The sequence below is a fragment of the Penicillium expansum genome (genome assembly GCF_000769745.1).
Source record: "Penicillium expansum strain MD-8 chromosome Unknown contig58, whole genome shotgun sequence".
Classification (NCBI taxonomy): domain Eukaryota; kingdom Fungi; phylum Ascomycota; class Eurotiomycetes; order Eurotiales; family Aspergillaceae; genus Penicillium; species Penicillium expansum.
In genome coordinates, this window is record NW_015971292.1 from 187455 (window position 1) to 203780 (window position 16326).

The 16326-nt window shown below is 49.3% G+C and overlaps 3 protein-coding genes across 3 annotated transcripts; all 3 read right to left on the reverse strand.

Moving 5' to 3' along the window:
- Window positions 1-289: 289 nt before the first annotated feature.
- PEX2_021880 (SKN1/KRE6 family beta-glucan synthesis-associated protein) lies at window positions 290-2473 on the reverse strand (the record flags this gene model as incomplete). Its single annotated transcript, XM_016739463.1, has 5 exons — window positions 290-813; window positions 875-1397; window positions 1447-1548; window positions 1603-1783; window positions 1836-2473. 5 exons carry the CDS (start codon window positions 2471-2473, stop codon window positions 290-292), a joined length of 1968 nt encoding a protein of 655 aa, XP_016599373.1.
- Window positions 2474-3792: 1319 nt separating this feature from the next.
- On the reverse strand, window positions 3793-4421 carry PEX2_021890 (uncharacterized protein; the record flags this gene model as incomplete). The annotated part of the gene is made up of 2 exons (XM_016739464.1): window positions 3793-4070; window positions 4187-4421. 2 exons carry the CDS (start codon window positions 4419-4421, stop codon window positions 3793-3795), a joined length of 513 nt encoding a protein of 170 aa, XP_016599374.1.
- Window positions 4422-5103: 682 nt separating this feature from the next.
- On the reverse strand, window positions 5104-10263 carry PEX2_021900 (60S ribosomal uL3 domain-containing protein; the record flags this gene model as incomplete). Its single annotated transcript, XM_016739465.1, has 12 exons — window positions 5104-5359; window positions 5419-6092; window positions 6184-6340; window positions 6406-6463; window positions 6547-6578; window positions 6653-6661; window positions 7348-9046; window positions 9111-9267; window positions 9324-9416; window positions 9470-9649; window positions 9719-10005; window positions 10065-10263. The coding sequence occupies 12 exons, from the start codon at window positions 10261-10263 to the stop codon at window positions 5104-5106; spliced, it is 3801 nt and encodes a 1266-aa protein (XP_016599375.1).
- Between the last annotated feature and the right edge of the window lie 6063 nt (window positions 10264-16326).

The window sequence follows — 16326 nt, forward strand, 5'->3', positions numbered from 1 at the left end:
GAGATATACCAATCCTTTGAGAGCAGTGCCATTTAGGTAAAATATGAGATGGTCTCTACAAGGGAAGAGTGAAAAGAAGTGAAAAGAACCGAACGGTCGTATTGAACCAATGATGAATGGCGAGAAATGCGAAAGACCCAACAACGCCAGAAAACAATGCCGCTAAAACGACTAACAGTTTAGGAGATCAACAGAGAAATAGAATTATAGTGTTTAATTAGCCGGACAGTCATGCATGTAAGAATTTTTGGGCCAATTGTACCCAGCGTCGTCCCTGAAAGTACAATCGTTAGTAAAGCCCAAAGAAGAAGACAAAATCAGGGATAGAGACATACCAAGTCGTAAAGTTCGCATTATCGTACGCCTTGCGATGTTTCTCAATATACTTAGTCGTCTCATAACCCGGTGGGTCACAAGTAACGCTTTCATCATCGGGGTCCTGGTAGATGCGGACGTAGTCGAAGCGCAGGATAGCAGGCATATAATCAATGATGCTCTTGTTCTGCGGCGCGAAGTTATCGGCCATACCCATATTCATAATCAGTGCCATGGGCTCGAGTGGGATCATGCGTTGCCCGACATTGCCGTTAGGTCCGATGGCGCGGCCGTCTAATGTCCAGGTCTTTTCGGCACCGATGAACCAGGTCACCTCGCCTTCTGCACCCGGTGTGTACTCAAAGGAGTAGGTTTGATATTCGGTGCCGTTGTACCAGCGGTGGTTTAGGTTGGTGAGGCCTGACATGGCTTGTTGGTAGATGCCGCCTCGGTAGGCGTTAATTTGTGTGACGCGTGGGTCGTAAACGGCGGCGAAGTCTGGAGTTTCTTTGGTTAGTGGATGTTGAGCAGAGCGAAAAAAATATTGAAAGATACTCACCATAGTCGGGCAGGTACCACAGGTCGAATGGTGCAGTCTGCAAACTCTGCGACGCACTACCGACGAAGGGACCGCTGTCGCCATAGAGTGGAGCAGTGCTACCTTCAATCACATCGATCTCAGGGGCACTGCGTGCAGTACCAGGAGTCGGGTGGTCAGAGCCAGGACAGGCACATCCGGGTAACCGCATACCAGGCAGCCAATTGATACCATCAGGAGAACTCTGGTTAGGGGTGATTCCTGCATCGCAGCCATCATGGTAGCTGTATGGCCACATGCCATCAGTGGTAGCAGCATAGCCAGGACGAGCCAGGTTACCCATTGCCCAGAAACCAGGCCAAAAACCTTGGATGTGTCCGTCACCCGGGAGAGACATACTAGCTTCGAGACGGCCCCCCTTGAAGCAGAGCTTGTTCCAGCTCTGTACCATTCCAGATCGGTATTCGAGGCCGTGGTTTTCGAAGTGATCAAATCGAAGCTGAAGGGTGCCTTCTGCCGTGGTTACTGCATCAGGGTCATACCACTAAATAGAGTCAGCGTCTGAGCGGTGATTTGACCCAATTTGTACTAACCTCTTTGTCCTGTGTTACTCCGTACCATAGATCGACTGCTTGGAAGAACGGGTCATCGTCCTCGAAGAACGTCCGACCAGGCATGTTAAATTCGTCGGAGAACTTCAATGCAAAGTTAGCCACTTGTCGCTGCTAGTGACCTATCAAACAACTTACAACTAGCTTCATCTCCTTTCCATTGACATTTTTCTTTGTGTGTGCCTCCTTTGGTGTATCTGGGTCAATCAAACCCATGCGGAGGTTTTCCAACAATGGTCGCTCCCCAACATCCAAACAAAGCGTGTCTTCTGGGTGGCATAGACCATCGTGATGTTTCCCAAAACCCGCCAACCAAGTGCTGCAATTACTAGTTAGCCGAGCGGAGAGACAGTCAAATAAGCCAATCTTACATGAGTGGGTAACCAATGAATAGCACCAGAAGACCAACTGTGAAAACTGCCAGACCACCGAGATTCATAATACCACGTCGATTCCAGATATCACAATCTCGATCCTTGTCTGCCGGGTCCGGGTTATGCAAGTAGTCATCCTTCTCCACATCCTCGGGGAATAACAACAACCCATCAGTGGGCATGATATTGAACTTCCCTGACACAGTCTGCGTGTTGACATCATACTCCTCACTGCCAGCGTGCGAAGGTGCCCTCGAGTCATGGAAGGGATCCAAGGGGAAAGTGCTCTCACGACTGATGGAGCTGATACTGGAGCGAGCCGCAGACCACCGGTCCGGAGACCGGGGCCGATCAGTCTCGCTCACACCCTGTCCCTGTGTAGGCCTCAACTTCGGAGGCAGCAAGAATTCCGAGGACTCGGGGACATTTGATGCGCCGTATGGTGACACTGCCATCCCTCGAGCGCCCACTGCCGTAGGCGTTTCCGGGCCCTGTGGTGTCAAGGGCCGAGGAAATGTCCGCGATGTAAGAGGAGCGTAGCCTCCATTTGTCTGAAGGAAAGGATCCTGCCGCCCCGAGTTGAGTCGGATGTGAGGCGTCTTTCCTTCCGAGCTATCAGGGCTATGGTCCGACATTTTTTTTCGAGTTCCTGGATAATTCGACACGCTTATTTGCTCTGCAATGCTGAGACCTTACTCTCTTCCTTCGATTGGTACCGCTAGAAAGGCCCTTTCGCATCAGTCGTTGGTGGACTCCGTGGGCCAGTTTCGTATGACGATGAGGTGTTCTTTTTCTTCTTTCTTTCTTCCGGCTCGTCACGCAACGATTTTGCTATGTATCTCAACGGTAAAGACTGAGGACCTAGGTCGGTGTAATGCACAGTTGATGAGTGCGATGGTTTAGCGAAAGAACGGACACGGCAGGTCGGATAGCATCGAACGTCCGTCGGCGACACGATAAAAGAGACAAACAGAGTCTAAACGGAGAAAAAAGGCCAAAACCACAGAAGAAAAGAAGAGCCTAGATGGCCCGAGGGGTCTTGTTTAGGTTCACGAGGAGCCAGGAATGATAGAGATCCAAGGGGGCAACCAGTGGTATGTTTATGCCTCTCTCTTCCCCAGAGCCTTTGGGATGGACTGTGGATGATAGTAAAGTATTGTTCAATACTCGATTCAATGACCTCGAGTCGTGTTTTGCATATTGTTGACTGTATGGCTCTATTAATTGAAGTAGATTGGTGGTTTTGAAGCTCCATCCTGGCGCTCACACCCTGGGTAGGGCTATTCTAGGGTGCGGCATTCCCGTTGCTTCCCAGGGCCCCGAGGAATGGCCCGCCCAGAATGCTGGCCGGAATTCGGGGATCGACATGGTCATGAACCTGGAGAGATTCAGATGCAGTAATAATAGCAGCTACATGTAACTCTGTATAGATTCACGGGGAGTTGTTGAAGCGAAGAGCGAATCAGTGGAGAGGATTAGAGACATGGTCCGAGACCCGGTCCACCAGTGCAAGTGCAAGATAGAGAGATGTGGATATTTCTTCAAACATACAGCTACGAGCATAATCATCAGAGAATCAATTACTGGCCATAGCTTTCTTCCGTTCAAGGCTAATTGACCAATTCAACCTATTTTGCACAGCCATCGACACGCGTCCTGCCAAACCCAACCATCAGGCTTTAAGAATGCAAATCCCGAACAAGAAGCTGTCAGGACCACCTTGCACCAAGGGCAAAGTAAGATGAAACCTCTGATTATCCATTCCGTACCAATACTATCAATATCAACGAACAAGACAGCGAGAAACTGTGCTGCTATACCTCTATGCTTTCTCATGGAATATCAATATCGTATTCTCGTAGAATAACCAATTACACATCAAATAGCAAAATGAAAAATTATGTCCTAGTCTACCTCCCAAGACTTCTGCATTGGATATAAACAGCCTAAACACCTACGACTCAACAGCCTTAACGCGCAGACCGACAATACGGCTCTCAGGCGCATGTAATGCCAGAACCCAGTACTCGATCTTGGTACTAGTTTGTTCGACACGGTAAACCTTCACCTCAACAGCCGACTGATCGGCACCAGAATCCTTCTCGACAGCCGCGGCGCGGACAGCATCCAGGGCGGCACTGTATTGATTCTTCGGGTCGAAGGAGGATGGGGATAGAATGGAGATGGACTGGGACAGGTCGGTATCTGGGGAGATCAGGGAGGAGAGCTGTTCTGCGGTGAGGGAGGGGTAGTTAGCAGGGCGGTTCTAGGATATTATGTCTTTGGGGTTTCAAGGGAGCAAGTCCTTGAAGGATGCGAAATGGAATCGCCACAGGGTCAGGACATACCAGCACTAGGCAGCGCGCCCTTGGCAGCGCCATCCCACTTCAATGCCACAGGCTCGAAGGGTTCGTCTGTATCGGAGATGTAGTATGCGTCGACGGACTGCAGCGGCTTTGGGACTGACAGGGAGCTGTGCACGGTCTTGGTTTTGACAGTGCCCGCTCCTTGCTGCGGGGCGCTTCCGCTCACATCTGCGTTAGCTTTGTCCAGGAAGGACATGTAGGCGTCGTCGGAGGACATGGTTTGTGTTGAGGTTGAGAAGGGGGACTGGATGGGGAGGGGAGAGCTGGTTTGTGGTTGCGGTCTTGAGGTTGCGGGGAAGAGGCGGGTTTGGTGCTCTGTGTTTGGGATGTGGGTTCTTGGGCTCGTTTTGTGGTGTAGACAGTGTAGGAGACGGTATTGAGGTTGGGGATGTTCGATTTGGAAGGCTGAACGTAGAGTGTAGGATGAAAATGGCAAAGCCCGCTTTCTTGCTGAAGCTGGCAGGGAAAAGTGTGGGATGACGCAATGGACCTTAGGTTGGCGCATTTTGTTCATCACCGGCCTGTCAGATTGGACTATGGTATATTTAGACGAACAAAGAGACTCAGGGGTTTTTAGAGAACGTAAGCAGATATATGGAGAAATTGAAAGTAATTAGGAAAGGGAAGAAAAGTAGCTTAGCATTCCGGGTGCATATATAAACACCCGAACCAAATATATATATCTTCAACAAGAGTAATGGGAAATATATTGGATTATTATAGAGACGAGTTGAGAGAAAGAGATGGATATATATTGTTGGAGGAATTTCTTCCTGATACACCTAAGATATATTTATAAATTTACAGATAATATACAGCTACATGTAAATCGTGAAGGATATTCGCTTTTTTATTGAATATGAAACGTTGCACTACCACCAACCATAGGCTTAAACATCTTAAACAGTCTCCACAAGGTCCTTCTTGAGGGTACCCATGAAGGCCTTCTTCTCCTCGAAGGTCTGGAAAGCACCGTGACCGAACTTGGAGGAGGTATCGATCCACTTGAGCTCGACCTTCTCGGTGGCCCTGCGGGAAGTCTGGGGGTACAGAGTCTTGCGCAGAGTCATAACACGCTTCTTGACACCGGGAACGGAGCCCTTGACCATGACGAAGTCGTTCTTGACCTCACCGTAGTGGACGAAACCACCCATGCTAGAGAAACGTTAGAACTAAGATCAAACACAGAGCCAAAATATCAGGGGGGAACATACGGGGTGATCTGCTTCTTGGAGATGTCGAAGTCGGTGGAGGCGTTACCCTCATCGGTACCCTTTCCGATGCGGAAGATCTTGTGGTTGCAAGAGGTACGGTGGTGGTATCCGTCCTGACCGGCACGGGCAACAGTCCACTGGACGTGGTTAGGGTGCCAAGCACCAATACAGGCGACCTTACGCAGACCCTTGTGAGTCTTGCGGGGCAGCTTGGTGGTACCCCAACGGGAGGTGACACCGGAGAAACCGTGACCCTTGGTGACGGCGATGACATCAATCATCTCGTCCTTCTCGAAGATGGAGTCGATGTCGATGGTCTTCTCGAAGAGGTTGCGGGCGAAGTCGACCTTGTCGGAGACGGAGCCACCGTTGACCTGGATCTCCATAAGGTGGGCCTTCTTCTGCTTGATAGGAGTCTGGCGGATCTGGGTGTGGGCGAGCACACGGACGACAGTGCAGTACTTCTGGATGCGCTCAAGCTCGCGGGTGATGGAGGCACCGGAGCTCTCGGCGTGGGACTTGGCGTACTTGGTGAAGGCCTTCTTCTTGGACTTGTACCAGTTCTTGTAGAAGCGACGCTTGACCTCATCGCTCAGGTGCTCAGCCCAGACGGTGGTGAGAGAGCGGAGACCACGGGGAGTCTCGATGTAACCGACGACACCAACGGCAACGAGCTAGAAAACAGAAAAAAATTATGTTAGGTTCTGGTCGATTTTTTCTTTTTCTTCTTCCTTCACTTTCGCACACAACGGGGATAAAACGTACAGGAGGGGTCTCGATGACGGTGACGGCCTCGACAATCTCCTTCTTGTGCATCTTGGCACCAGGACGGTCAAGGTCACGGACGATGGTGGTCATACCAGCCTTGTAGCCCATGGAGGCAGTAAGGTGGACGGGCTTCTTGGCATCATCCTTAGGGAAGCTGTCGCAAAAAAAAGTCTCAGCACACAAATCCACAAATCACGAACTCATTCAGAAAGTACTGACCTCTTGACCTTACCACGGTGACGGGCAGCGCGCTTGCGCGGGAGGTAGGCAAGGGAGCCTGGAGATATAATCAGTATACTGTACACACACAGAGGCCGTATTTCGAAATTTCGATATCGAGGAAAAAAGGTGATCACGAACCGTGACGAGGCGCTTCGAACTTCCGGTGACTCCTGAATAGCGAAAGCAGGTCAGCAATTGTATTCAATGGCGATTGTATATGAATCTTCAATCGGGATAGACTTACATCTTGACCCTGTTATCGTTAGTCGTCGAGGTGGTGGGAGGACGATCTGGAAATGTCGAAGTTGATTTTGCACGCTTGGTGTGTGGGCTAACCTAAGCGAGACGCTTGGCGGGTAAGAGCCTGAGGCACCCCACAATAACCCAAATTATCTAACCCAGCCCTGGTCTTGTCACGTGCCGTCCAGATTTTCCGGGCCCTGAGATGATTTTTATGGGTCTTCCTGCTGCCAAGGCAAACGGCCAGCAATATGGTTTTAGGACATCCACATTGTGGGCTGGAATAAAATGTAGACCGAAATACATTACGGAGTAATACTACATACTTGGAGATCTAACTAGGACAATAATATAACTTGATGAAAAAAAAAATAAAGAATAGGAGATGTTATAAATTTACTCTACCAAATTCCAGAGTATCAAACAAATGGTTTGCTTCAAGGATGCCTAATGCACCATAAAAAAAAAATTCACAGTGAAAGGAGACTAAGAAATCATAAAAGAAGAGAACGAACAGACATGACAAATTTTCAGCGCACGCGCTTGAAACTAGGTAGTCATCGTAACTCGCACATTCATACCGTACATCACACACTGAAAGATAAGAAGGACAGGGAGGAGCAAGGAAGTGGGAGATTTGGGCTTTGCCCGGTTTAACCAGACCACATTTGTCTGGTCGGGAGAGGAAAGACTTTTTACGCTGTGGGCTCGGCCTTCGATGGAGTACTGGCACGGGCATTGCCAGCGCCATTAGCGGGGTTGCCAGCAGCGCTGCCGTTGGGGCTGCCCTTGGAAGCAGCAGCAGCCTTCTTCTCTTCCTCAACTTCGTCATCGTAGTCTTCATCGACATCCATCTTGCGCGCCGGGGGCTCGTGAGCAGGGGGAGCCTCAGGGCGAGGAACTTCTTCCTTGACCGGGGTGTTGACGGAGGGAGGAGGCCCAGAGGGGGGAGCGTTGGATGCGGGTGCGGAGGCCTCGGCCATCGGGGGGAGACTGGGGCCAGCAGAAGGGCGGGGAGGCATGTCTTGGATCGAAGGCAGAGTAGGAGGATGGTGAGCAGCCTCTGAGGGGTGGTAGTTCTCATTGGCACGACGGGCGTCCTCGCGGCGGGCCTCTGAGGAGCTTCGGCGTTGCATCTCACCAGGAGAAGGCAAACGAGCAGGTGGGCTCGGGCGGCGGTTGCTCTGGTCATCCAGACGAGCGCGGCTCTCTTCATTCGCATGCTTCTTGACTGGACCAGCATCGGCCTCCCATTCGCGGCCGCGCTTCATTGCAGATGTGGGGCGATCTTCGCGATCACGGGCGGCAGCCTCAGCAGCAGTAGCAGCCGAAGCAGGGGCCGGAGCACCGGAGGCGATGGAGTTACCACCTGGAACTTGTGGGGGGAGTGTAGGACCAGGGTGGAACTGTTGGAGAGGGTATCCTGAGCCTGGCGAAGAGGGACGCTCATCGCGAATAGGGCGGATTTCAGGAGCAGGACTGAAAGGACGATTCTGATAAGGAGGGGGAGGAGGACCTCCATTGGGCCCAGGAGGTCCAGGGGGGCCAGGAGGAGCGACGGGCAGACCACTCGGCAAAGCACCTCGTGGGGCACCAAAGGCATTGCCGCCACTAGGAGCGCGCTCGTGGCCTGGACCAGGAGCATTTCCAAGCTGAGGTAGGGTGTGAGGCGGCGGGTAGGCATTGGGATCACCCATTTTTGGTGAGCGAGGCGCGCCGCGGGGATCCGGGAACGCCCGGCCAGGCTCCTGTCGAGGACTTTGAGCGGGAGCACCGGGGATACGGGCATCACGCTGATCAAGTCCGTTAGGTGGGGGAGCTTGGCTCTGAGACTGAAGCTCGTTGATACCACGGTTCCAGTCAGGAATCTGCCTCGGGGGAGCAGGAGCTTGTGGAGGGGGACCGATGGGGGCTGGGGCACCCCACTGAGGAGCTGGAGGTGCACCAACGCCAGGTGCCTGATAAGCCTGAGGATGAACATCCTGCGGCTGAGGCGCGGGAGCAGTGGGTGGCTGCTGTCCAGCTGTGCCAGCATTCAACTGACTTTGGAGTAGCTGCAGACGAGCCTTGATGTGAACGTTGCTCGGATCAAGATCCGCGGCGCGTCCGTAGGCATCCAGGGCATCGGCAATCTGGTTGTTGCATGATTCATACAAAGTGCCCAGGTCATACCAAACCTCCGAAATGTAAGGATTCAGGCGGATCGCACGAGAGTAAGCATCGAGAGCATCGCGGTATTGGTTGATCTGGTAGTAAAGAACACCAATCGAGCACCAGAAAGTAGGGTTGCGGCCATCGCGATAGACAGCTTGCTGATAGGCTTCATAAGCCTTGGGGTATTTCGCCATGGACATGTAGCAACGGCCGAGGAGATACCAGCTTTGAGCGTCATTGTTATCTAGGGAAAAAATTGATTAGTTTTAATGCATACAACTTTGATGGGGGATTAAAAGTGTGCTTACCAGCATTGACAGACTTTTCCAAAAACTGGATGGCCTTTTCCTGGCTTTGGAAGGCATTACTCTGCTGGTGGTAGAGCCATCCAAGTTGCTGGAGAACTTTGGCGTGGTTAGGATCCCGCTCAAGGACACGCTGGTATGCGGATTGAGCAGACTCAAACTAAGGATTTCATGAGTACAAGGTAAGAATAAAGAGTGGGTGGAAGCATGACTTACGTCTTTCTGTTGCTCGTGAACATGGCCAATCTGGAACCAGATGTCTTCTTCGGTTAGAGGGCGTGGGGGATCGCTAACAATGTATTTGAAGCACTGGAATGGATTAGTCACAGCTCTCAAGGCCCATACCAAGAGATTTTACATACCTCCAAACTCTGGTTAAACTTCTGCTGCTGCTTGTATATGATTCCCAGGCGGAAGTAGATCTCATTGGCCTTCTCGAAATCGGGTGCCATGCGCATCACCTGCGAGAAAGCCTCTTCCGCATGATCCAGAGAACCATAGCGATCATACAAGATACCGATTCCATACCACAGCTTGGGTTCCTAATGGGAGGGGGGGGATTAGAATCAGCGACTAGTATTCCAGGGAAGATATGAGGGGAAACCGCTTACCTTAGGGTCGCGCAAGTGGTAAAGTGCTTGCTGGTAAGAGGTGTATGCCTCTTGCAAATTATCCATCATGAGGTGGCAGTGGCCCAAGCTGCCCCAAGTCTCTCCATTGCTCGGATCCAACTTCAAAATATTTTGCAGGTACTCAATTGCTTTTGGGAACTGCTCTTTTGTCCGTAGAATGCATGAAATGGCATTCATGGCTGAGATAGACCACTGGTTGTGACGCAGGGCCTGCTCATAGGCATTCATCGCACCTTCAAGATCGCCCATCAATTCGGTCAAGCTTCCTACAGACGAGACGCTGTCAGCATTGGGCAATTTAAGTACATGACCACGAAATCCTTACCTATTTGAAGCCAGACTTGTTCATTGAGTGTGGCGATCTTCTGTGCGGTGGTGAGAGAAGGGACTCCCTTTTGACCTTGCACAGGAATTGCTGACATATGACCATTGGCCTGCGCCTGCGCCTGCGCATGCGCTGCTAGATGCGCTGCCGCATGGTGAGGAGCCACGCCCGCGGTGGGTGATGGTTGAGTATGAGACATGGTTCCCGATAATCGTGAATATGGTTTGAGTTGAATCGTGTCGCGACCGAACTCTCGGGGTAGGTTTGCGACAAGATGATGCAATCCAAGTCTACACCACTTTTAGACACTGATTAAGTGTACTCTTGTGATGTCGCACGCCAATCCTGAGGCGCAATTTCTGATGGGCACGAGCGAAAAATGGAAAAAAGAGGGACGGGTCGCGAAAGAAGTAAAGGTCCCTCACGCGACACTATCCAGCAGTGAAGGCAGTTTTCCAAAATCGACTGGACCTTGGCGCTATCCCGAAGATAAATGAGTGGCGCGAGATGGCAGTGACACAATCTCGGGGGGCAGCGGGTGAGGTCACAGCTATGTAGAGCTTGACGCGCGAAGGTAGAAGGGAAAAAATAAAATATTGAAGAAGGAGACGAAGATACAAGGCGATACAGTGGGGAAAGGGGAAGTCAGAATTGAAGATGATCCGGAAGCCTAAGGGGGGAAGAGAGAGGGAAGAGTCGAGGGGCTGGCAGGAAAGGTGAAATTCGCCAAGATACGCTAGTGGTTAGGTAGCTCCCGGCCGTCACAACTGATTATCTAATCCAAGCTGACGCTCAGGAACGGCTTAGCGTTGTGGAGAAAGATCTGGAGGCGGTTATGTTCGTTTTATTTTTATTTTTTCGAATTTTCTTTTCCATTTTGTCTTTTTTTTGGTCGTTTTTTATTTTTATTTTTATTCCTTTTTTCCTTTTTTTCGCTTTTTTCTTTTCTTTTTTCTTTTTCTTTTTTCCTTTTTGGGCTCCATTTTCAAAACCCACCCATGATCTCATGAAAGAATTAAGTATATAAGAAGTTTTAGAATTATTCAGTCTTTATACACATTTTATAGAAATAAGAATTAATCCTAATTTAGTTTTATTTGCTGTTTTAATAAATCCATAATGCCTAATCTCCCTTCTGACACGAACACACAAACCCCCGGCAAAAGACGCCGAGTGGGGACTCCCCCCGTGGTTGCCTCTAAGGTGCGTTAGTGCAACTGTGCTCCGTGGTGCTATGTAGCCCACAGGGCCGTGCAGCCGCATTGGCTTTCTTAGATCCCTGTTCCCCCCCCCCCTTTTGCCCAGCACTTTTAGCTTAATCCTCCGTCAAATGAGAACGGAGACCACCTCCGGGAATAATTATTCTACTTGATTTTCTTTGTCCAGTCATATTACTTATTACTTGACCTGTCCGTATTCAGCTACATAATCTACAGATACGATTATGTATACGTCAATAGGCTGCAAGACCAGCACAGACAGACCAAACCCGGAACTGTGCAGGATGCAGCTGTCGAGTGACCCTGTGTCCCCTCTCCTTTTTTTTCTCCCATCATTTTTCTCCGAGCTACGGACTATAGAGTACACAATTCCAAGTAGGCCCCCCCCTTGACTCTCAAAGTCCATGAATTTGTTTGGTAAAGTACCAAAGTACCATGCAGGGTACCTTGACTTGCATATTCGCCCCTTCCGTCATTATTGTACCCGCTTTAAGCGGATTAGCGTGCCCAGGTGCCCAGGTGTCCACAGTTTATTTCATTTTAAAATGTCCTCAGCCACAGGCAAAATGGCCCTATGCTTGTGGCTGGTGCATGCCTGTGGATGCGATGATCTTGATTACATTTTCGGTGGACCTCGGGAGACTCCCGGATATGACAACCATGACAACACCATTGAATTCCATTATTGCAGCCCCTGCGGAGTACTCACATACCACCAACTGTCTCCCTACTTACAAAAGTAAAAAAAATATATATAATATCTTGGTATACGACATACGTGGCCATATTAGAGAACATGTGTACCTTATATTTTCTCCCAATGATGGGCTCCACTTGTGCGTGGGTACGCCTCAATTTTCCATCAGGGTTTGCTAGCCGAGCCGCCGTCTCTGCCGTTGGGAGGTTGTGAAACGAAGAGGGGGTTTCCCAACACGGTCAACAACTTGTCTTATATATATGGTTCTTAGAGATCTCCTGGGTTACACAGCCGCTTGTTATTTAAACTTGCCGACCGAGTCAAAAGTCTGTCACTTGAACTACTAAACGTATATTTTACCCTTTGGAATTTTTTTTTCTCTCTCTTCCATTTCCCATCTTAGATTGAGGATAGTGTTCTCGCCGAGCCTGAATCAATCGGTGCAGAATACATAAATTCTTTAAAAAAGAGAATAACTTCACTGCAACTGCAACTGCAAATCTCGGAAGCATGTCAAAAGCAAAAGCACCCCGGGAATCACGGCAATGGCCCGACCAGAGACAGATCAGCCGCGCGCATGCCTCTGCACTGCGGTCCCATCATTGTGTCCACTGTGGAGAACGCCCATGATTTCTCCTGAGACCATAAATAAATAGTAAGAACTAACACCCCCTGCGACGGGATTTTGCAGACGCCATGCTCCGAGGCGGTGGGTATGACCGTGCGACACGATTCCAGAGTTAGAATCGAGGCAGGGGGTGTGGGCTAGGAAACAAGGCTATCCTTGACATTGCAGGATCATTGGCGCTTCCAAGTTGACCAGTGGGATAGAGTGGTCAGGAGAAGCCATATATACAGATTATACTTCATCTTTCATGTTAAATTGAGTTCTTCTCGGACGTGGCTTACCTGCACAGTCAACGGTAGACCATCCACCATTTTCTCACAGTGGATACAACACGCCTCGTCGCCGTCAGATCATATGAGGAAAATAAAGAGAGAGGAAAGCAAGGCAGCTCAAAGCCAATAAAAGAAGAAAACATAAAAGTTTCATGTCATGTCTTGCCAAGACTTGATAGTGCAAAGTGCAGGGATTGAAGCCCGGTCCAGTTGGGACACAGATGTTCGATTTGTGTGACCTCGAAAAAGACCAAAAGCGAAAATAGATGCGTCCATTTTCTACCCTCCCCGATCACTGATAAGATAGGGGATCGTGGGGAGATTGGCCTGTGAGTGCGCCATTTCCAACCGGGCTCGGCGATGCAGATGCGTGGTTCAAGGACGCGGGGAGGGGGGGGACACAGATGCTTTTTGTGTCAGGTACTTTCTGTTGGGTGACATGTCTGTGCTGCTATGTGTTGGCGATGGGACACGAGAGAATATAAGTCTAGCCATATATTGCGTCTAGACGCCGATGCTTATCATTTGACGTTAGGTGGTTTTGGGCGATCAGGAGGGTCTGTCTCACGGCCTCATGGTTGCATGGTTTACCCCAGGCGGGCTCAAGCCTTCAACACGGCCCCGGGGGTCCTGTTCAGGTACCGCTAAGCCAATAATACCAAGCAGTTATTGATGTGGGCTGCGTCGGCTAGCTGATCCAAATCTAGCCCGTCACATCTTGATCACTTGTGGCTGCAAGCCCCCGTCAGCCACAAAAAAAACTCTTGGATTTTGTGATATCTGTTGATGGGGATACATAAGTACTAGGAATATTCTTTGGGCTGAACTATTTGAGTAAGCAAGCTACCTTGAAGTTTAAATTTTTTTTAGGGGGTCGCTTGTTGCATTCGGAGCAAGCTCGGCATTATATATGTTTTACTATTAGCCTACATTTTCAACTCAGCATTTGTTCAGATTTCCTCTTTTGCACAGCTACATACACAAGAGTTTGATGGAGATATACACTAAATATATATTCACAAAACATAAAAAAATTCAAATACCTACACATTGTTTTCTTGCAACTTTCCCCAAAGTCAACCTTCCCAATATGGACGAGCACGTGATCTGATGTGCCTTCCAAGGATGGATATCTGGAGTAGAAAACTTTATTTTCCGGGCATGTCATTTAATATGTCAAGAAAATGTCACGAGGTATTAGATCTAACCAAGTATGAGTATATAAACAATATAAAATACAACGTGCATTAAGAAAAGGTACATGTGGATACTAAGAGCGCTCAGACGTCTGGTGGCTTATTGAGAGACCAAGTTCCAATTGCATTTATTGATCAATTGATCATGAGGATCAACCATCCTACGATGTAAGAAGGCAATCTACTAGGTCGGAATATTGTCAATCTGGGTGAGATATAGAAGTTAAGTAAAGGAAATGAGATGAAGGGAAGGGACAAGAAAATCATATGTGAAGTAATAGCCCTAGGGAAGCCGGTATAATATTTGTGAGAACCGAGGTTCGAGGATCTGAGCATACAAAAAACCTCCCAACCTTTATACGAAATGGTCAAGATCAGCAAAGATCGGCGTACTGATACTCGGAATCTCAGTAGCAGCCTCAGTAATTTCTGTTTCCAAGCATTTTTATTTCAAGTCTTCAATCCATTTTGAAATTCGAGTGGTGGTGAATAAATAATGTGCGGGAAGCATTAGTGAAAACCACCCTGTGTGGATGAGGGATAACCTCTGGAAGAGAAGCTGGATATATGTGTGCCGTAGGGCGCGGTTGGTGCCTCGTGGGTGAAGAGCCGGGAAGAAGAGCTGCTCATATGGAATTTGGCCTGGAGATAGTGACCTCAGGTTTGCGTGCAGTTAAGGGGGGGGGGAGGTGCCTTCATATAACGTTGCCATAGCTGTCATTCCAAAGGGGAATATGTGACGGACGAATGACATACAAGTCGGTCCAATATGACAGGTAGATAGCTTGGCCGATCGGATAGCTGTGAGACGTGAGAGATATGGAAGCGTCGATCATTTTTGACGGTGATCAATAGCCAGCGCATAAGCAGATCACGACCCCTCATGTTGGGTGGTTTGGAACAGCACCCAAATTTGAGGGATATGATTGATCTACACTCGCCACCTGTCATTTTCATGCCATGCCATTGCGTGCTTGGCTAATAGCAGTTGTATGGTTGATCACGGACTGAATTTGAGTAAGAGCACATGATTCTCGTGTTGATCGAGCAAAGACTGACAGCCAAGGGGAATTGGTAGGAAACCATATAGTCGCAAATAAAGGATAAAACAGCAGACTCGACCGGGAGTGCGGCAACGCTACGGTTGCCGAGCACAGAACACGCAATCAGTCGCTCCTGACCGCTCACCTTGGTAGCCAAGCAGAGAATACGGTTTTGTATTCAGTGCCCAGGCATTCAGAAAGAAAAACCCAAGAAGCCAAGAGTTGAACTCCGTTAACGAGAAAGCAAATTCTGGATCTGAAGCGAATGCCAGAGGCGTTGATTCGCCGAGATAATTAGATTCATCTCAACCGGACAGCGGAATGAAAGTACCAGAAAGCCAAGACTTCCAAGACTCTTCCTGTCAGGGCTGGGGTATCTGGTAAGAGGATCAAGATAGGTACGGAGTATGTATTTTGGCTGATACTATGCACCTGGGCAAAACTCAAGACAATTATTGGCAAAAGTTAGGTAAGAGATATTGAACAATCTGAAAACCCTTCCTCCGAAATGAATGCCAACCTCTCGGCGTCTGGGCGTTGACCCTCCTTGGGGGTACGTATTGTGACCCCTGATTTTGCTGTTGGTTCCAATGTTTGTAGTAGCCCTATAAAGTTCTGTGAAACCCACTGTTGTGAGTATTAAATCACCTAGAATCAAACTTCATACGACATATCTATGTGATTTTGGAGGATTTCAGGATTATATAGATTGGGCAATAGGAGCAATACAAGTAATCACGTGCGTATGGCTGTTACCGCCAAGACTCCAGGATTCGTCTCATCGCGGATCATCTCATCACAGTCGACCAATCAGAGGCCAGGAATTATCGACTTATCATCCCCGGTGGCTGCTTGGCGCCTTGGCGGATGGTAAAATCTCGTAATTCATCTGCACCTTTGACCCCTAGACCACTCGGCATCTTTGTTTCACGGTAGGACAACTGCACATCTTGTCTGACACAACCTTACCCTGCTATAGAGTACGCTCTAGATAGCCATGTTCGGGATCTGAGATAAAAGGATCAGCAGGATACCCACAAATGATTCTTGTACCCCATACAAGGCTCGACTAAATGCCAAGGGCTCGGCATCTGGGCGTCTTGGCGAGAGGGACTGCAAACAGCAGGAAATGCTCCTCCGCTGTCTGGCACGGCCTTTCCTGGGCTTTCCTGCCTTTTCCGCTCTTTCAAGCTGCGGCTCTCCGTG